This window comes from Muscardinus avellanarius, assembly GCF_963383645.1.
Source record: "Muscardinus avellanarius genome assembly, chromosome: 16".
Lineage (NCBI taxonomy): Eukaryota > Metazoa > Chordata > Mammalia > Rodentia > Gliridae > Muscardinus > Muscardinus avellanarius.
The window spans coordinates 1,777,003-1,797,337 of NC_137802.1; the positions used below are offsets into that span (position 1 = coordinate 1,777,003).

Genomic DNA, 20,335 nt, shown 5'->3' on the forward strand with positions numbered 1-20,335 from the left:
TCACATAACCGAGCAGCATTCACAGCGCTGTTTCTTCATGTCCAGGTCCTGGGGGTCGCTGGTGGTGGGCTCGGGCCCCGCCTGGTTCTCCTCCTTGTTAGCCGAGGCGGCGGGGGGCTCGGTGGCGCTGCCGTTGGGGGGCGCGGGCTCCTTGGGCTCGGCGGCGTCCTCGATGACCACCAGCTCCGCCGTGATGGTGTCTTGAAGGCCCAGCACCTTCTTGGTCTCCGCCTCGTCCTCCACGTTCTGGTAGCCCATGAAGATCATGGTGACCGGAGGCTCCTGGCCGGGCTGGACACCCGGCGGGCCCGACGTGGCCTCCCCGGGCTGCGCCTGGACTCCGGTGATCTCCCGCCGGGAAGGTGTGGTCCGGACGGCCTCCTCCGCGGCCCCCCGGGTCTCTGCGGCCCCGGCCGTGGACCCCGCCTCGCTCAGAGTGACCTCGTCGGCCTTGTGGATGAGTTCGTCCACTTCGGAGGAGCTCAGCGGCTGGACCCCGTTCTCGGCGGTGCCGTCCACAGCATGGACCACTGTGCAGGGAGAGACGGACAGACGTGAGTCCCAGCCAGAGGGAAGCCCGGACGCCACTGTGCGAGTCCCCGACGGACGGCTGGAGCCCCCTGTCAGGTCCGGGTCCGGCCTCGGCCGTACCCAGAGGACAATTCACGGCTGCAGAGCATTGGCTGGGAAACAAGGACGCCGGGAAAGGGTGGACGGGGCTTCACGTGGCGTTTCTGAGGCGTTTCCATTGGCCTCGGCCAAGCAGTTCTTACGCAACTGCCCGCAAAGAAGGCGAATTATTCCGATCTGGGATGGCCTCTGAGGCTCATGTGTTGAGGTTTGGTCCTGAGTCAGCGGCGTTCAGGGGCGGGGCTTTGGGAAAGTGACTGGCTTTGATGGCCCCGATATCATTGACGGATTAACTTTTTACCTTTTTTTTTTTTTTTTTTTTTTTGGGTACTGTGGTTCCTGGAAGCTCTTCTACCTCCAGGCTACACTCCCAGACCTATTTTTATACTTTTTATTTGGAAACAGGGTCTCTTAAGCCAGCGCGGCTGGCTTCGAACCTGCGCGATCCTCCCGTCTCCGCCTCCCAAGCGCGGGGATGACAAGTGTGCCCGCCACGCCCGTGAGGGATTAACTTTTTAGTGGAGGCGCAGCTGAGCAGGCTGTTTATTGAGAGGTGGACACACGTAGGACGTGCGATCTAGTGGGGGGGTCCTATGGACTATCCCCTTGTCCCTCTGTCTGTGCTTCCTCATGAGAAATTCTGCCCCCCCCCTTACACCAGGATGGTCTGTTTCTACCCAGGCCCCAAACAATGACACCAGGTAACCATGCTCTGAAACCACAAGCCAAGATCAATCGATCGATCCATCGATCGATCCATCGATCAATCTTCTTTTTTATGTGTGTGTGTGTACTGGAGATTGAACCCAGGGGATTTATACCTCTGAGCTACACCCCCAGCCCTTTTTATTTTTGAAACAGGGTCTCATTAAAGTTTGCTAAAGGCCTAAGTTGCTGAGGCCGGCCTCAAACCTGTGATCCTCCTGTCTCAGCCTCCTTAGTATGAGATTACAGGCCTGGGGCACCATACCCAGCTTTCCCCACATCCTTTTTTTTTCTTTTTTTCTTTTCTTTTTTGCGGAACTAGGGATGGAACCCAGGGGCATTCTACCTCCGAGCTACAACCCTAGTTCCAGTTTTTATTCTTAATTTGAAACAGGCAGGTCTAAGTTGCGGAGGGCCTAAGCAGCTGAGGCTGGCTGTGAACCTATGATCCTCCTGTCTTAGTCTCCCAACTACTGGGATTACAAGTGTGACCACACCTGGCTCTTATTTTTATTTTTTGTGGTACTGGGGCTGGAACCCAGGGCATTCTACCTCCGAGGTACACCCCAGCCCTACTTTATTTTTATTTTGCAACAGGGTCTCGCTGGGTTGATGAGTCTCACTACTTGCTGAGGCTTTCCCGGAACCTGCGATCCTCTTGTCCCAGCCTCCCAAGTCCTGGAATCACAAGCGTGCCCGGCCAGTTTCACTTTTCCTTTCTTTATCTGGTAAAACCTCTGAAGGCTATGCGCGGGGTTCAGCCTGGGCGCGTGTGTACGGGTCACTCTCTGACCCCTGCTATGATAAGGGCTAGATTCCAGCACCCAGAGAATCGCCTGCCCAGCCCTGCAAACCTTCTAGAAGCATCGCTGCCTAGAGGGGCCTGCCTTCTCCTGACCAAGGGTCAAGGCTCCATCCCTGGCTACAGGCCAGAAGGAAAGTGCCAAGCCTCACCCACTGAGGCTGGAGGGTGGGTGCTCCCACCCCTGGAGCTGACCCTCCACCCACCAAGGCCCCAGGATAGGAATCTGAGCCCAGGCTGTCATGGAAACAGATCCCCTCCCGTTGCTAAGCAACCAGAGACCAGTCTGGCAGGTCTTGGGTCCCCCAGGGGCCGGGAGAAGCCAGAAAGAAGTGGGAAGAGTGGTGATTCCTAATTTTTTAATTTATTTTTATTTTTTTATTTTTTGGGACTGGGGATAGAACCCAGGGGGCGTCTAACCTATGACCTATGCCCTCAGCTTATTATTTTTTTTTATTTGCGGGTCTGGGGATGGAACCCAGGGGCATTCTACCTCCAAGTTACACCCCCAGCCCTGTTTTTTATTCTTTATTTTGAAACAGGGTCTGACTGAGTTGCACAGGGCCTCACTGAGTAGTTTGGCTGGCTTCGAACCTGCGGAATTTTCCTGTCTCCACCTCTCAAGTACTGGGATTATAAGCATGTGCCACCACGCCAGGCCCCCAGCCCTGTTGTTGTTGTTGTTGTTATTATTATTATTAATTTTTTTGCGGTACTGGGATGGAACTCAGGGGCATTCGACCTCTAAGCTACACCCCCAGCTCTATTTTTTATTCTTTATTTTGAAACAGGGTCTCACTAAGTTGCAAAGGGCCTCACTAAGGCTGCAAACCGTAACCCTTCTGTCTGAGCCTCCCGAATGCTGGGATGACAAGTGTGTGCCACCACACCCGGCTCCTATTTTTATTTATTATTTATTTATTTTGGTGGTCCTGGGGTTCCTGGATACCCTTCTACCTCCGGTCCACACTCCCAGACCTATTTCTATATTTTTATTTGGAAACCGGGTCTCTTAAGCCAGCGTGGCTGGCTTTGAACCTTGTGCGATCCTCCTGTCTCCGCCTCCCAAGCGTGGGGATGACAAGTGTGCGCCACCACGCCCGGCTTTTATTCTTTATCTTGAAATAAGAGTCTGAGTGGCAAAGAGCCTCGCTAAGTAGCTGAGGCTGTCCTCGAACCATCACCTTCCTGTCTCAAGTCTCACGAGTACGAGGATTACAAGCATGTGCCCTATTTTTTAGTCTTTATTTTGAAACAGGGTCCCACTGAGTTGCTGAGGTCTCGCTAAGCGGCTGAGGCTGGCCGCGAACCGCGATCCTCCGGCCTCAGCCTCCCGAGTCCTGGGATGATGAGCGCGCGCCATCACCCCCGGCTCAGGGACCGGAGCTGATTCTCTAGACTGGAGGCTTGGGAGCCGGAACCGCAGTGAAATGAACTCATACCCCCGGGGGTTGGGGTGCGATAAAAATAGTGACCAAGGCGGGGAGAGAGTCTTTGCAAAGGTAAACAGCCGCCACCTGACCACACCCTGGAATATTCTGGAATGAGACAAAGGAAATAGCTGTACAATACTGTGAGTTTATCAAAACCTAGTGAACCATACAGCATAAAGACTATATTTTTTGGGGGGGAAGTTTTGGGGGTTAAACCCAGGAGCATTCCATCTCTGAACTACACCCCCACCTCTATATCCTCTCAACACGTTTTACGTGAAACGGGGCCTTGCTAAGTTGCTGAGGCCGGCCTTGAACCTGCGATCCTCCTGTCTAAGCCTCCCAAGTACTGGGATTACAAGCGTGCGCCACCAGGCCCGGCTGTTTATTTTATTTTCTTTTAATTTTGAATCAGGGTCCCATGAAGGCACTCGTGAAGTTGCCAAGGCTAGACCGGAACCCGTGTTCCTCCTGCGTCAGCTTCCCAAGTGCTGGAATGAGAGGCACGCACCACCACGCCGGGCTTGTGTAAGGAGCCTTTAAAACCACATCATGGCTGGGTGTGCCGGCATGCCTGTCATCCAGGACTTGGGAGGCAGAGAAGGGTGGATTGAAGGATAGAGGTCAGCCCAGCAACAAGTCGTGAGACGCTCGTCAACCTAGTGAGACGTTGTTTCAAAATTAAAATAGGGCTGGGGGTGTAGCCTGGAGGTAGAATGCCCCTGGGTTCCATCCCCAGTGCCAGGCGCACACACAAAATCTTATCTTAGGGCCACCACCGGGTTCAACCCATGGAGAGGCCCTCAGGGCACGGGCCTCAGCTCCATGCCTCCTCTCTCCTCCCTCCCTCCCTCCCTCTCTCTCTCTCTCTCTCTCTCTGGCACTAGAGATGGGACCCAGGGCCATTCTACCTCCAGGCTACACCCCCAGCCCTATTTTTTATTCTTGATTTTTGTTTTTTGGGTTTTTTTGGTGGTACTGGGGTTCCTGGAAGCCCTTCTACCTCCGGGATACACTCCCACGGGCTACACTCCCAGACCTAGTTTTTAACATTTTTATGTGGAAACAGAGTCTCTTAAGCCAGCGAGGCTGGCTGCGAACCAGCGCGATCCTCCCGTCTCCGCCTCCCAAGCGCGGGGATGACAAGCGTGCGCCACCGCGCCCGGCTTATTCTTTATTTTGAAACTGGGTCTCACTGAGCTGCAGAGGGCCTCACTAAGTAGCTGAGGCCGTCCTCGAACCACGATCCTCCCATCTCAGCCTCCCGAATGCCGGGATGACCAGCGTGCGCCACCGCGCCCGGCTCGGGGAGGGCCTTCTACCTCCCAGCTACACTCCCAGCCCTCTTTATTCTGAAACAGAGTCTAAGCTGCTGAGGACCTCGCTATGTTGCTGAGGCTGGTCTCCAATGTGCCAGCCTCCCCTCTCAGCCTCCCGGGTACCGGATGACAGGCGTGTGTCACGGCACCGGCTCCGTGGCCTCGGCGTCTGAGCTCTGGAGCATCGGGCCTCTACCCGGCCAGGTCAGAGGTTGAGTGGACTCCAGGGCCCAGCTCTGCTGAGCAGCTCTGGACCCGGCTCTGCACCAACCCCACCAGGGCTCCGGTCTCCACTGCGCCTGAGGTCGGGGGGACGGGCGGGAGGGGCGTCGCGTACCTTTGGTCTCGTCCTCGTAGACTTTGACACCCTGAGGGAGAGGGCCCCGGGGGAGTGACGTGGTGCTGGACAGCACCCGGGTCTCCCCGGTCACCTTGTCCTTCTCCACCGTGATTTCGACCGAGTACATGGCTGGTACAAGAGGCACGGGGTTACAGCGCGGCCGCCCGCCCCTGCGCCCCCTGCGCCCCCCGCGGGCTGCGGCCAAGCCGGGGAAGGAGCAGCGCAGGCCAAGCGGTGGTGGAGCGGCGCTGCGGGAGCCGGGCGCACCGTGTGGACGCGGCCCTCCCCAGCTCAATAATCTCCCATAGCGCCCGGTGGCCGGGGCTCGGGGCTGGTCCCCTGTGCGGCATCAAGGCCCCTCCTGGCGTCCCGCGGTGATGGCCCCTGTCCCCTGACCTCTGGACACTGGGCCTTGCGTGGCCACCAAGCTCTCGGGCTCTCAAAGCCAGGCTTCCTTCCAATCTCCTGGAAGCTTTCCCTGATTCCTCAGAGAGGCAGGGGGAGCCGGAGGGAGGCCCAGCGGCCACGGTCAAGACTGAAGTCTGGGGCTGGCCTCTGCCACCCCAACCGTCAGGACACCACGTCTCTCCCTATTGTATATATTTTTTGGTGGTACTGGGGTTCCTGGAAACCCTTCTACCTCCGGGTTACACTCCCAGACCTATTTTTATATTTTTTTATTTGGAAACGGGGTCTCTTAAGTCAGTGCGGCTGGCTCTGAACCTGCGCGATCCTCCTGTCTCCGCCTCCCCAGCGCGGGGATGACCAGCGTGCGCCACTGCGCCCGGCTTTTTTTTATGTTACTTATGGCTCTCAGGATTGAGCCCAGGGCATTCTGCCTCCAAGCTACACCTCCATCCCTATTTTTTCTTTTGAAACAGGGTCTTGCTAAGATACTGGGGGCCTTGCTAAGTTGCTGAGACTGACTCTGACCCCATAACCCTCCCGTCTCGGCCTCGCGGTGCTGGGCTCACAGACGTGCACCACATGCCTGACTGCTTTCCACCCATCACGAAGAATGAACGATTCTCTTAAGGTCAGTGGCCGTCAGCGTCTTTACAATTTCTTAGCCAACGTCTCTCTGCTGCTGTTAAAACCCTTGCCACCAAAACCTTGGGGAGGGACAGGGGCTCCTCTGCCTGGGCCCTGCCGAGCTCAGGGGTCCCTAAGACCCCGCCAGGTGAGGGTCCAGCGGGCGGGGTGGGGGGCCCCGCGGCCCGGCCCCTCTGGTCACCTGCTTCTCCCGCCGGCCTCGACGCCCAGGCCGGGCTCGGCCCTGGCTCCAGGCGTCAGCTCCAATCGCCACTGACGGCTGGCGACGTCCGCAGACTCTAAGAGGCCCTCGTCCCGAACTGGACTCTGCCCCCATCAGCCATGAGCCTCCCACAGGAGCCCCCGGTACCCCACGTCCATGTCCACCCAGGGCCACCCCAACCTCACTGCCCTCACGTGCCCCGTCCATCGGCAAAGCCGGGGCTCCACCCAGCTGCCCACTAAGCGACCCCTGGTCTCTGAGCGGACGCCCGCTGTTCTCGGCTCGGCCACCAGGGGGCGCGCTGCGCACCCAGTGCGGCTCTAGCCACAGCCCTCCAGGGGAGGCTCCCCCGTGCGCGGGTTCAAAGCCCGGGTCCTCCCCTCGGTCCCACGGCCTCCAAATGGTTCATCCCTCCAGCCCATGTTCTCCGCCTTCCCGTCCTCCATTATTATTATTTTTTTTTTATGTGTGTACATGGTACTGGAGATGGAAGCCGGGAGCATTTATTTATTTATTTATTTATTTATTTATTTATTTATTTATTTTGGTGATGGGGATGGAACCCAGGGGGCATTTTACGTCCGAGCTACACTCCCAGCCCAATTTTTAGTTCTTTTTTTTTTTTTTTTTTTTTTTTTGGTGGGTCTGGGGATGGAACCCAGGGGCATTCAACCTCCGAGCTCCACCCCCTGCGCTATCTTTTATTCTTTATTTTGGAACAGAGTCTAAGTTGCGGAGGGCCTAAGTAGCTGAGGCTGTCCACGAACCCTGATCCTCTGGTCTCAGCCTCCCAGATACTGGGATGACAAGCCTGCTCCATGATGCCCAGCCCTGTTTCATTTTTTATTTGGAAACAGGGTCTCGCTAAATTGCAGAGGGCCTCACTAAGTAGCTGAGGCTGGCCTCGAACCTGCGATCCTCCTGACTCAACCTCCCACGTACTAGGATTGCAAGTCTACGCCACCACGCCCGGCTCCATAAATTAATTTTAGCCATTCACTCCCGCCAACTCCCTCAGGCTGTGTCCTCCCATGTGTGGCTCAGAGCAGGTGCTAAGTAAACACTAACATATGACTCATTAGTGATTCAGTCCATGTGCAGCCCAATACCCCGGTATTTATTTATTTTTATTACTGGAGATTGAACTCAGAGGCTTTCTACCTCCCAGCTGCACCCCCAGTCCTATTTTTTTTTATTTTTATTTTGAAACAGGGTCTCACTAGGTTGCTGAGTCACACTACTTGCTGAGGCTGTTCTCGAACCTGCGATCCTCCTGTCTCCGCCTCCCAGGGACTAGGATTAAGGGCTGCCCCCACCGTTTTTTGAGATCAAGGTCCATGGCTGCCACCCCGTGGGCAGGCTGTGTACTGCACACAGCCACTCCCAGAATGCTGCCGGGGTGCTGGCCTGGGCCCCCAAAGTATCACTTCCTCTGGGAAAGGCCCCCCTCGGCCTCCCGCTCCCTCCCGTGCAGCCTCCTCTGAGACCCCCGGCAGTCACAACCTGGTCCCCAGTGTGTCCTGTCTTCCTTGGTTTCGTTTTTCTTTTCTTTTCTTTTCTTTTTTTTGCGGTATTGCGGATGGAACCCAGGGGCATCCTACCTCCGAGCTCCACAGCCCTACTCTTTATTCTTTATTTTGAAACAGGGTCTCACTGAGTTGCCGAGGGCCTCACTAAGCAGCTGAGGGTGGCCGCGAACCGCGATCCTCGGTCTCAGCCTCCCGAGGGCTGGGAAGACACGCGTGCCCACCTCGCCCGGCGCCCTAGGTTTCGCTCATGCCTCCTCCCCACTGTCTGGCCCTGTTGGTGCCAGGCCCCGGGCAGGAGGTCAGGACGATCCCCCTTCTGGAAGGTGAACCCCGCGGGGCCCTGCGCCAGCACAGGGTGCGCCCTCCTCCCTCCCGGCGGCCAGGGGGGGCGTGCAGCGAGCGTGCGCAGGCGCGTGGGGGCCAGTGCGCCCCACGGCCCAGGGTCAGGTCGGGGTTAAGAGGAAGGAAGCCGCGGGGTGGGGTTAGAGCCGCCATGCGTGGGGCCCGTCTTCTCGGGGAAGCGTGGGCCGAAGTGTGACCAAGCTGCCCAAGCAGAGGGCACCCAGCCCCCCAGCCCGCCTCCGCGCACCCCAGACCCCGCCCCAGTACCAGGCCCCGCCCACACCCGCCTTCAACCCACAGCCCCGCCCAAAGCCCGAGGCCCCTCCCAGGACCCACTTAGACCACGCCCAAAGACCTCCACGCCCCACCCCAAGACCTACGCCCTGCCCAGACCCGCCCCGAACCCTAAATTCTGTCCAAGACCTGCTCAGACCACGTCCCAAGCCCTAGGCCCCGCCCAGAACCCCTCAGGCCCCGCCCCAAGCCCACCCAGGGTCCACCCAATCCCCCCCAATCCCTAAGCCCCGCCCAGGCCCTACCCGAACTATCTAAGCCCCGCTAAGCCCCATCCAGGGCCCTCTCAGACCACACCCCTAGCCCCAGCCCCGCCCAGAACCTGCTCAGGCCCCGCCCCTAAGAGCCAAGCCCCACCCAGGTCCCCATGGACCCTGCAGAGGGCAGGTCTGGGCCACTCACCCGCCCTCATCATGGTGGAGCGGTCAGCTGTCCTCGCCGGCGTGCTGGACGCTTGCTGCTCCGCTGTGGGTGGAGGGAGAGCGGGGTCACACAGGGCCGGCCACAGACCCCAGACCCCGACACCCTCGTGCCCCCTGACCCCGACACCCTCGTGCCCCCTGACCCCGACACCCTCCTGCGAGGGCCCCCACACACGCACCTGGACCCCGGGTGGCGACAAATACGCCCCGATCCCAATCTCAACACATGCACCTAATCCACCAATCGGGACCCCAAGACCTGGACCCCGAAATGCATCGGGACCCCAAGACCTGGACCCCAAAAATGCATCGGGACCTCAAGACCTGGACCCCAAAATGCATTGGGACCCCAAGACCTGGACCCCAAAATGAATCGGGACCCCAAGACCTGGACCACTAACACGCATCGGGACCCGGGACCTGGACCCCCAGCAAATGCCCGGGGCTGTAGACCGCACCCAGACCCCCAGCAAGCACGGAGCCCCTCCCTGCGCAGGACACCCCCAGCCACACGGCCCCTCGGATCTCTCAGCTCAAAAGATTGCCACAAAACTCCCCAGAGGCCTGCACGGATTTTTTTAAATTATTAATTTGTAATTCTGCAGTAAGACAAGGAGACACTCTCCGTGTTAATAATGAACACATAATAAAGCCGATGGAAAATCCACGCCGCAGCTGGACTGTGACGCGTGACCCCCACCCAGACCGATTCACTGTACGCTTTTTTGTACTGGGGCCATTCTACCTCCGAGCTCCACCCCAGCCCCATTTTGTATTCTTCATTTGGAAACCGGGTCTCACTGGGTTGCAGAGGGCCTCGCCAGGTAGCTGAGGCTGGCCGCGAACCGCGATCGTCCGGTCTCAGCCTCCCAGTGCTGGGGTGACCAGCGCGCCCACGCCCGGCTTGCGGTTACTTATGAGCAACAATAAAGAATTTTCAGGAGCGCCACCCGCCATCCCCCCTCCGGCCACCAGGGGGCGCCGCGGGCCGCAAGCCTACCTTTGGGCGTGCCCACCGGGGTCTGCAAGAGAGGAGGAGACAGTGAGCCGCTGGGCGGCGGGAGCCCCGCGCCCGGGAGGACCGGCCAGCGGGCGGGAGCACCGCGCCCGGGAGGACCGGCCAGCGGGCGGGAGGACCGGCCAGCGGGCGGGAGCCCCGCGCCCGGGAGGACCGGCCAGCGGGCGGGAGGACCGCGCCCGGGAGGACCGGCCAGCGGGCGGGAGGACCGGCCAGCGGGCGGGAGGACCGGCCAGCGGGCGGGAGCACCGCGCCCGGGAGGACCGGCCAGCGGGCGGGAGCACCGGCCAGCGGGCGGGAGCACCGCGCCCGGGAGGACCGGCCAGCGGGCGGGAGCACCGGCCAGCGGGCGGGAGGACCGCGCCCGGGAGGACCGGCCAGCGGGCGGGAGCACCGCGCCCGGGAGGACCGGCCAGCGGGCGGGAGGACCGGCCAGCGGGCGGGAGCACCGCGCCCGGGAGGACCGGCCAGTGGGCGGGAGGACCGGCCAGCGGGCGGGAGCACCGCGCCCGGGAGGACCGGCCAGTGGGCGGGAGGACCGGCCAGCGGGCGGGAGCACCGCGCCCGGGAGGACCGGCCAGCGGGCGGGAGCACCGCACCCGGGAGGACCGGCCAGCGGGCGGGAGCACCGGCCAGCGGGCGGGAGCACCGCGCCCGGGAGGACCGGCCAGCGGGCGGGAGGACCGGCCAGCGGGCGGGAGGACCGCGCCCGGGAGGACCGGCCAGCGGGCGGGAGCACCGCGCCCGGGAGGACCGGCCAGCGGGCGGGAGGACCGGCCAGCGGGCGGGAGCACCGCGCCCGGGAGGACCGGCCAGCGGGCGGGAGAGCCCACGTGCGCCTGTTTGATTTTTTAAAATTTTTTGCAGTACTGGGGATGGAGCCCAGGGGCGCTCTACCTCCGAGCTCCACCCCAAGCCCTAGTTTTTATTCTTTATTTTGAAACAGGGCCTCGCTGAGTGGCAGAGCGCCCAAGTAGCTGAGGCTGGCCGCGAACCGCGATCCTCCGGGATGACAGGCACGTGCCGCCATGCCCGGCTTATTTATTGATTTTTTTTAATTTTGAAAAGGGTTCTCGCTGAATTGCTGAGGGGCTCTCCCAAGTTGCTGAGGCTGGCCTCCACCCTGCCATCCTCCTGTCTCAAGCCTCCCAACCCCGCATCTGCTCTTGTCTGTGCCGCCAGCAGCCCCTGGGGAAGGAAGGGGTGGGGTCGCCAGGGGCCCCTCACCTGCTGGGAGTTGCACACCACTTCAGTCTTGCGCTCCTCCTTGGCGGGGCTCGGCGCCGCCATGTTCTCCTTGGCTGGGGTTGGGTCCAATTCCCCGTCGATTTCCTTCTCCAGCCTGGGGAAGGGGCGGCAGGTGAGTGTCAGCCCTCCCTGGCCCCTTCTGCGCGCACGGCGCTGTGCTGGGACTGTCTACACGGCTCGCTGCACATAGCTTTTCCTAACAACCCCGTGAAATTTCGCGAGTGGGGGAACCGGGGCCCGGTGTGAAGACTCGCACTGGGGTGGGGCGGGCTCTGCCTCTCTGGCAGGACCTGCTTCCCGGTCCCCTCCAAATCACTTATTTGGCCAGGAAATATTATCTCTCCGGGGACAGTGGGGAGAAAAAATGTGGTCACTTTCCAAGCGTCAGAAGATAACAAAATCAGTGAAAACAAGACCCAGGCCTGGAGCCAGAGAGGCTCGGCCCCCGCCCTGGACGGTCCCCGCCCGGCTCGGGACAGGCGGAGGACGAACAGGGTTCTGGCCAGGGAGCCCGGCTGGGGTCTGGCCATTCAGCTGGACACCTAAGGCCGGGTTCCCTGGAGGAGGCGCCTGGCCAGAGGCACCCAGTGGGCACCCAGTACTTGGAAGGCTGAGACAGGAGGATGGCCAGCCTCAGCTACTTAGCGAGGCCCTCCGCGATTAGTGAGACCCTGTTCAAAAGTAAATAACTCACTAACGCCCTTTTCCTGGGGAGGGAAATCCAGCCCCCACCACACACAACTTTCTCCCAGATCAGCCAGGACTGGCTGGGGCGGAGCTCCCAGGGCCTCCTGCCCCGGCTTAGCCACAGCGGACGCTTGGAATGACCCCGGTCCCATTTCCCTCTGCCCTGACTGCTGCCCGTCCCCAGGGGGCCGGCCTCCCGCCTCTCCTGCCGGAAACTCGGGCGTGGGCCCCACCCTCGGGGAGGCCACTTTCCCGGTCCGGGCTTCCTGCAGGCCCAGCTGGGGCGGCCGCTGCAGCCCACCATTAGCACTGAGCCGGGAGCACGGCCAGCTGCGGCCACGGGGAAGCCTCCAGGGAGGCGGAGGCTGTGACTCGCATCTGTGGAGACCCACGGAGGACTCCCAAGAGGGAGGGAGGAGGACCCTGGCCAGCTGCAGGTGACCATCTGCCCGGACCACACGCCGTCTGCTGACCTGGAGCAAGACGGCTTATTTTATTTATTTATTTTTGGTACCTGGGATTGAACTCAGGGGTGTTCTACCTCTGAACTACATACATCCCTGGCCCTTTTTATTTTATTTATAATTTTATTTATTTATTTATTTATTTATTCATTTATTATTTGCTGTACTGGAGATGGAACCCAGGGATTCTACCTCCTCGCTACACCCCCAGCTCTACTTTTTTTATTCCTTATTTGGAAACAGGGTCTCACTGAGTTGCACGGGGCCTCACTAAGTAGCTGAGGCTGGCCGCAAACCCGGATCCTCCTGACTCGGCCTCCCCAGCCCTGGGATGCCAGGCCTGCGCCACCACACCAGGCCTGCAAGACGGCTTTGGCGGCGACCGCTCGCAGCCAGCTCGGGCCCCAGAGCCCAGTGGCCTCGGCCCCGAGTGCCCGCCCGGCTCCGGGACGCACCTCGAGATGGACTCCTCCAGCAGCCGGGCCTTCTGCTCGTCCTCCTGCATCTGCTTACGCATGTCCTCGTCCCCATCCGAGGCGGAGGGCGGCGTCCCCTCCAGCAGCCACCGCTCCCGCAGCGCCTTGGACTAGGGCAGGGGCCAAGTCAGGTCAGGTCGGGCCAGCAGGATGGATGCTGGGGTCATGGCGAAGGTCAGGGGCATGAATGGGGTCAGGAATGCAGTCAGGCTTGTGTGGATTAGGGTCAAGGTCAGGGTCTGCCCTGGGGTCAAGGTCAGAGTGGAGTGCGGAGCCCCCACCTCTCCCATCCTTCCCTTCCTCTGGTCTCCTTCAGTGGCCGAAAATTGTGCATAGCAGTGTTCAGCAAACACAGGGTGCATAGCTGGGCTCAGCAAACACAGGGCGCATAGCAGCTGCACCGTAAACATAGGGCGCACAGCAGCTGCACCGTAAACATAGGGCGCATAGCAGCTGCACCGTAAACATAGGGCGCATAGCAGCTGCACCGTAAACATAGGGCGCATAGCAGCTGCACCGTAAACAGGGTGCATAGCAGGTGCACCGTAAACATAGGGCGCATTGCAGCTGCACCGTAAACATAGGGCGCATAGCAGGTACACCGTAAACAGGGTGCATAGCAGGTGCACCGTAAACATAAGGCGTATAGCAGGTGCACCGTAAACATAAGGCGTATAGCAGGTGCACCGTAAACACAGGACGCATAGCAGGTGCGCGGTAAGCAGGCGCATAGCAGGCCGGTAGGCGCCGGCATAGCGCATGCTCAGTGGTGCGGCTCGGCGGCCAGCCCCGCCCCCAGGGGCCCGGCCAGCGGCTGCGCATGCGCACACACGCCTAGGCGCGCACCGCCTTCGCGAGCTGCGGGCGCCTCGGCTGCACACCCGCGGCACAGGTGCACGCACACGCGCCGTGCCTGCAGGACCTGCGGCGCCTCGGCCGCACACACGCGTGCACGCACACGCACCTTGAGGTGCTGCAGCTGCCGGCGGTCCTCCTCCAGCTGCCGGCGCTTGCTCTCCACCTCGGCCTGCCGCCTCCGCTTCTCCTGGGGAGCCCGGGGTGGGTGGGGACGGTCAGCAGGCGCCCGAGCCCGGCCCGGGGGCTGGGAGCTGCCAGGACCCCGAGTCGACATATGGGAGCCTCAGTTTCCCCACCGGCCACCCCAGGGATGGAGGAGTCAGGTTTCCCGGGCAAGTGAGGGGCGTGGGGCGCCCTGGAGCCCGCCCCCCTCGCTTACCGCAATGGCCTGGAGCCGCTCCTGCTGGGCCGTAGCATCTGCCGCCAGGACCCTGCGGACCAGAGACAGGCCAGGTCGCCCACCCACCCTGCCAACAACCACCCAGGGGCGCCTTTCCCGCCCACCAGCCTTGCTACTCCAGGAATTCTCTCAGCAAACTCGCCTGCAGCCCTTTTAGGGCACGGCCCAAGGGAGGGCAGGGACAGAAGAGGGGGCGCTCTGTTTAGAGACGGGGGGGGGGGGGCTGGCAAAAGAGGGGACAAAGGGGGCTGCGAAGGATGCGTAGGAGTTCACCAGGCAGCAAGGGCCAGAGCACACGTCGCCTGTGGTTGTCCAGGAAGACAACTCGGGAGGGCCCACTCCGCACCACCCACCAAGCGGCACCTCCAGCTCTGGGGTCGAGGGAGGAGACGGAATCACCCGCCACCTGCTAACCTTACAGCCGGAGATACCCACATCTTGTGCTGGAGTCTCCCGGGAGCCCGCAGGCCCGGAGAGAGTGGGGATGCACCCCAGCGGCATTCTACCTCCGAGCTGCACCCCAGCCCTATTCTTTATTCTTTATTCTGAGTCAGGGTCTCATTAAGTTGTGGAGGGCCTCACTAAGTAGCTGAGGCGCGTTGTGTGACCCCACAAACCCGCGGCCCTCCTTTTGAGCCCCCAAGTTCTGAGATGACAAGCGTGTGCTACCGTGCCCATCACCCCAGCATTCTGGAGGCTGAGACGGGAGGATTGCGGTTCGCGGCCAGCCTCAGCTACTTCGGCCCTTTGCAACTCAGTGAGACCCTGTTTCCAAATAAAGGATAAAAAATTGGGGGTGCAGCTCAGAGGTAGAAGGGTTCCATCCCCAGTACCGCAAAGATAAGTCAACGGGGCTTCGTGTGTGTGTGTGTGTGTGTGTGTGTGTGTGTGTGTGTGTGTAGGGTGGGGGAAGTCCTCATTCCTCTCTCCGACTGCTTGCAGACCCCAAAGCCGGCCTCCCCACCTGGGCCACCCCTTCCCCTGGTCCCCTGAAGGGCCCAGATTCTGTGAGTTCACGGAGGCCCGGCGGCCGCCACAACTGAGCAATCTCAGGCTTAACTCGGGGGCCAGGGCAGGCCTGAGCGGCCCGCCAGAGAACCACCTCCTGCTTTGGGGTCCAGAATGGCAGGCGGGGGGTCTGGAACGTAAGTGGGTGGTTCCGATCGCCCCGAACCCCAAAGGATCCCGGGCCAGTGCCCAGTCTGGTGAGTCTGGTAGGGCGGGGCCTGGAGGCTCCTGGTGGCAGCTCCGAATTTTATCTTCACAGGGACTGAAATTACAGATGGTCCTTTGGGTCTCTGGTTGCCCTCGAGGCCCCTTGACCTTACACCAGGCCTGGGGGCCCCCAGGGGACCTCGCTGGGCCTCAGTGTCCCCATCTACACAGGCCAGGAGGTGCGCTGCCTCTGTCTGTAAACCCTCCTGTCCCAAGCAGGGGAGCAGAGGCCTGAGCCCCACGGCCCGCAAGGCTCCGGGCCAGACAAACCGGAGCCCTCAGCACCCGCCCCTCCGCCGCCTGCCCGGGCTGTTTCCTGGCCTTGCTGAGGTCTGCGAGGTTACCCAGCTCCCACGCCCGGCAGGTGACCTCACCGGCTCCACCCTTCCTGGCAGGAGGCACCTACCCCCTCTGTGCCTCCCAGGGCCCCCCCCCCCAGCAAGATGCACCGCCCTGGGTGGCGGGTGGCGGCCCCTCTCCCTCCGCAGGGAGGCTGGGTTCAGCTGGGGGTGGGGCTCAGGAAAGGCTTCACCCAGCTTGCTGGCCGGGAAGCCCTTCAGGGCCCAGAGCTGCCCGGGTCTAACCTGGTGCACTGTGAGACGCAGGAGGTACGGCTTTGCAAGACAGACAACTCTGCTCACCTCAGAGACCAGTCCTGCCTTCCGACTCCCCCGACTATCCCCCGCCCCACAGCCAGAGACAAGGACCACCATTCCCCTCCTCCTCTCCTCCTCCTCCTCCTTTTTTTCTCTCTGCAGTACTGCAGGTAGAACCCAGAGGCATTCTACCTCTGAGCTACACCCCCAGCCCGACTTTTTTATTCTTTTATTTTAAAACAGGGTCTCGTGTGCCGGGCGTGGGGCACACGCTTGTAATCCCAGCGCTTGGGAGGCTGAGACAGGAGGATCGCGCAGGTTCGAAGCCAGCCTCAGCTACTTAGCGAGGCTCTCAGCAACTTGGTGAGACCGAGCTGGAAAAATGCTGGGATAACAAGCATACTTCACCACACCCAGTTTTTTTTTTGTTTTGTTTTGTTTTTGTATTAGGGATTGAACCCAGGGACAGTCCACCGCCCAGCTACACCCCAGCCCTATTTTATTAATTTTTTTTTGGAAACAGGATCTAGTCAAGTTGCTGAGAGCCTCGATAAATTGCAGAGGCTGGCTTCGGACCCGGCAGCCTCTGTCTCAGCCTCCCAAGTGCCAACGTCAGGCGTGCACACCACCAGGCCCAGCTCAGACAGCTTCTCAAAATGAGAGCCAGAGCCGTGCGTGGGGCGCACGCGTGTAATCCCCGCGTTTGGGAGGCGGAGACAGGAGGATCGCTCTGGTTCGGAGCCGGCCCTGCTGGCTTAAGAGACCCTGTTTCCAAATAAAATACAAAAATAGGTCTGGGAGTATAGCTCGGAGGTAGAAGGGTTCCATCCTCAGTACAAATAAATAAATAAATAAATAAATAAATAAATAAATAAATAAATAGAACTGGGGGTGTAGCTCGGAGGTAGAATGACCCTGGGTTCCATCCCCAGTACAGAGAGAGAGAGAGAGAGAGAGAGAGAGAGAGAGAGAGAGAGAGAGAGAGAGGACCAGACCCTGTCACCCCCCTGTCTACGCCTCTCTGGATTATGAAACCATGTGGCCGCGGGCACCGCTGGCCTCTCTGGATTCTCCGTCCTCGGCCTCTCTGGCCTGCCCCTGCCCACTGTGTTGGACCACAGGACCAGCACACCGCTGCTGCCTCAGCCCAGCTTCTGCATCTCTGCTGAGCAAGGAGGCAGGGCGCGACGGGGCCCCCACCCCAGTCCCCGCTAGGCTGGCCGCCCGGGGCCTGTCTCCATCCCGGAGGTCAGGCCGGACACAGGGACGGCTGTGCGTCTGGTCTGCCAGGCTGGAGACAAGGCGGGCAGTGTCCCTGAGCCAGGGCCGGGGAAGGTCAGGCGGACGCTGGGAGGCCAGGGCCGCGTGGCCAGAGGCCCAGGAAGGGCATTTCCAGCCGCCGGGGCGGGGCCCCGACCCCGCGGGGGCCACAGGCTGTGTGGAGGGGCCAGGCCGAGCCCCTCGCGGGCCTCTCCCGGGCCCAGGGGGACACAGCCGCCCCGCCCCGCCCCCTGACGCAGACCGGTGATGGATGGCGGCCCGCGGGAGGCGGTTGCCCTGGCAACCGCGCCGTCCCCATGGCAACGCAGAGGCCTGGCGCGCGGGGGTGGGGCCTGCGCAGAGCATCTCCCGCCCCCGGCTGGGGGTTGGGGGACCGCGAAGCTCCCTGCAGGGCCTCGGGCCGCCCAGAGGGGACCGACCAGGAGGGTGGGGGGCGGCTCCTGATTTTGGCTTCGGGACGCCCCCACCCATCTATCCCCAAAGGGTCTGGATAAGGCAGCCGAGGTTAAGACAAGAGAATGTTCAACTATGTAAATCTGCCCGGCATGCAGGCCCAAGCGCGCACGCCTGTCATCCCAGTGCTTGGGAGGCTGAGACGGGAGGGTCGGGGGTTCGAGGACAGCCTCAGCTACTTAGCGAGGCCCTCCGCAACTCAGTGAGACCCCGTTTCAAAATAAAGAATAAAAAAGAGGGCTAGGGGTGTGGCTCAGAGGGAGAATGCCGCTGAGTGCCATCCCAAGTGCTGCCCCCCCAAATAATAAACATATAAATAAATAAGGCCAGGAAGCGGGCAGTGCTGCTCACCTGTGATCCCAGGCCTTGGGAGGCTGAGACCAGAGGGTCGCAGGTTTGAAGCCAGCCTCAGCTACTTAGCGAGGCTCAAATCAATTTAGCCAGATCTTTTTTTTCGATTCCTGGTAAGAACCAACCAACTGACCAAAATAAAAGGGATCTCAGCTTTAAACATTAAATCATTGCTTTAAGCATTAAATTGTTGCTTTTAAACGAAGGACTGACACTTCTCGAAGGACTGACACTTCTCGGGGTGAGGGGTCCCGGCCCCGGGGCGGCTGGCAGCCCCATTTTACAGACGGGGAAGTATGACAGGGCGGGGCTGGGTCCAGATTGCGGCCTCCGCCCTGTCCAGGGAGGAGCACAGCCCGGAGTCCCAGGAAGTGCAGAGAAAGGGTCTCTGGAGATGTGGCTGGGCAGGCGACAGGAAGCGGAGGTCATGGGTCTTTTTTTGGGGGGAGGGTTGGTACTAGGGATTGAACTCAGGGGCATTCTACCTTCGAGCTACACCCCCCAGCCCTCTTACTTTTATTTTATTTTATTTACTCATATTTTTATTTTTATATTTATTTATTTGCAGGTCTGGGGATGGAACCCAGGGGCACTCGACCTCCGAGCTGCCCCCCCCAGCCCTAGTTTTAATTATTTATTTGGAAACCGGGTCTCAATGCGTTGCAGAGGGCCTCGCTAGCTGAGTCTGGCCGCCAGCCGCGATCCTCCTGTCTCAGCCTCCCGAGTGCTGGGATGACCAGCGTGCCCACCACGCCTGGGTCTATTGTGAAGCAGGGTCTCGCTAGGTCGATGAGAGCCTCACTGCTTGCTGAGGCTGGCCTCGAACCTGTGATCCTCCAGTCTCAGCCTGCCAAGTCCTGGGATCACAAGGGTGGGCCACCATGTGAGTTGGGGAAGCTAAATTGGGTGGAGGGCCTGGAGGACTCGCGGCAGGCCGGCGGCTGCTCCCTGGCCCAGCGGCTACAGCAGGGACGGGCGCTGCGCCTCAACGCCTCCCCCCTCCCTCGATTATTTTTACGACGCTTGGAGCAAAATCTGGGCTCGTGTGTCCGACGTGGGCGGCTGGGCCCGCGACAGCCAGGGAGGGAGCCAGGGCCTAAGATAATCCCGCAGATGAGCTCAGGAGCCCAGCCCAAGAAAGTCAGCCTGGGCCACCCTGGGAGGGGGCCGGCCTGTTCTTAAAGGTCCAGAGAGGTTATGCAAGAGGCCCGGGGTCACCCAGCGGGCAGGGCGGCTAACTTGGAAGTGCGGGCCTGGAGGGGGGGGCGGTCGAGCTGGTCCCTCCACCCCAGGCCCGTCTGGGCAGCCGCTGGGGTCCTCATCCAGGGCAGGCACTGAGCCCAGCTTCTGGAACATTCCAGCTCTAGCTGAGAAAAAAACAGCTGACTCTGGGCCCCGGCTGGGAGGGGCAGGGGTCACGTGGCGAGAGAGGGGAGGGCTCCCCGTGACAGCCCCCCCATTTGCTCCAGCCCTAATCCCAGCCCGTCCTGTCCTCCAAGCTCTGCCAGAGCACCCACCTCCCCCAGGAAGCCCTCCTGGAATCCCCCTGGCCCATCAGAAAGGAAATGGCCCCCAGCCCCCTCCATCCTCAGCTGGGGGCTCCCAGGGCCAGCCCCCGCCCGGGTGAGGGCACTTGGGGCCGCAGAGAATTCTAGGGACGTCAACAACCCCCTGCCCAGAGCAGAGGGGGTCAGGGCAGGACACGGACCACGGACCGCGGGAGGTGACTGGCTGCAGATTAACCAGGTGGGAGGAGAAAAAATGCCGGACCCTGCCCTGGCCTCCCAGCCCAAGGGGAGGTGGGTGTGGAGGGGGCTGGCCGACCCGCAGCAGAGCCCACGGTGCAGCAGAAAGCAGCCCCCAAAGAGGGGTCCCCGTCTTTCCTTCTCCAGTAACAAGCCTCATCCAGTCCAGGCCTGCAGCCGCCGCCACAGGGCAGGGAGTGGAACCAGGGGCATTCCACCTTTGAGGAACAGCTCTATTTTACTTACTTATTTTTGCAGTACTGAGGATGGAACCCAGGAGCACTCTACTGCCGAGCTACGCTCCCAGCCTAGATTTTATTCTTTATTTAGAAACAGGGTCTCACTGAGTTGCAGAGGGCCTCACTAAGTAGCTGAGGCTGGCGGCAAATCGCGATCCTCCTGTCTCAGCCTCCCGAGTGCTGGGATGACCAGCGTGCGCCACCGCGCCCAGCTCTGTTTTTCAAAATTTTAA

General features: G+C 60.8%; 1 protein-coding gene across 1 annotated transcript; it reads right to left on the bottom strand.

Moving 5' to 3' along the window:
* Nucleotides 1–19,474, bottom strand: PALM (paralemmin; the record flags this gene model as incomplete). The annotated part of the gene is made up of 10 exons (XM_080713065.1): nucleotides 1–530; nucleotides 5,227–5,358; nucleotides 9,052–9,114; nucleotides 10,072–10,093; nucleotides 11,317–11,431; nucleotides 12,944–13,074; nucleotides 13,929–14,009; nucleotides 14,202–14,253; nucleotides 18,332–18,453; nucleotides 19,337–19,474. The coding sequence occupies 10 exons, from the start codon at nucleotides 19,472–19,474 to the stop codon at nucleotides 1–3; spliced, it is 1,386 nt and encodes a 461-aa protein (XP_080569191.1).
* Between the last annotated feature and the right edge of the window lie 861 nt (nucleotides 19,475–20,335).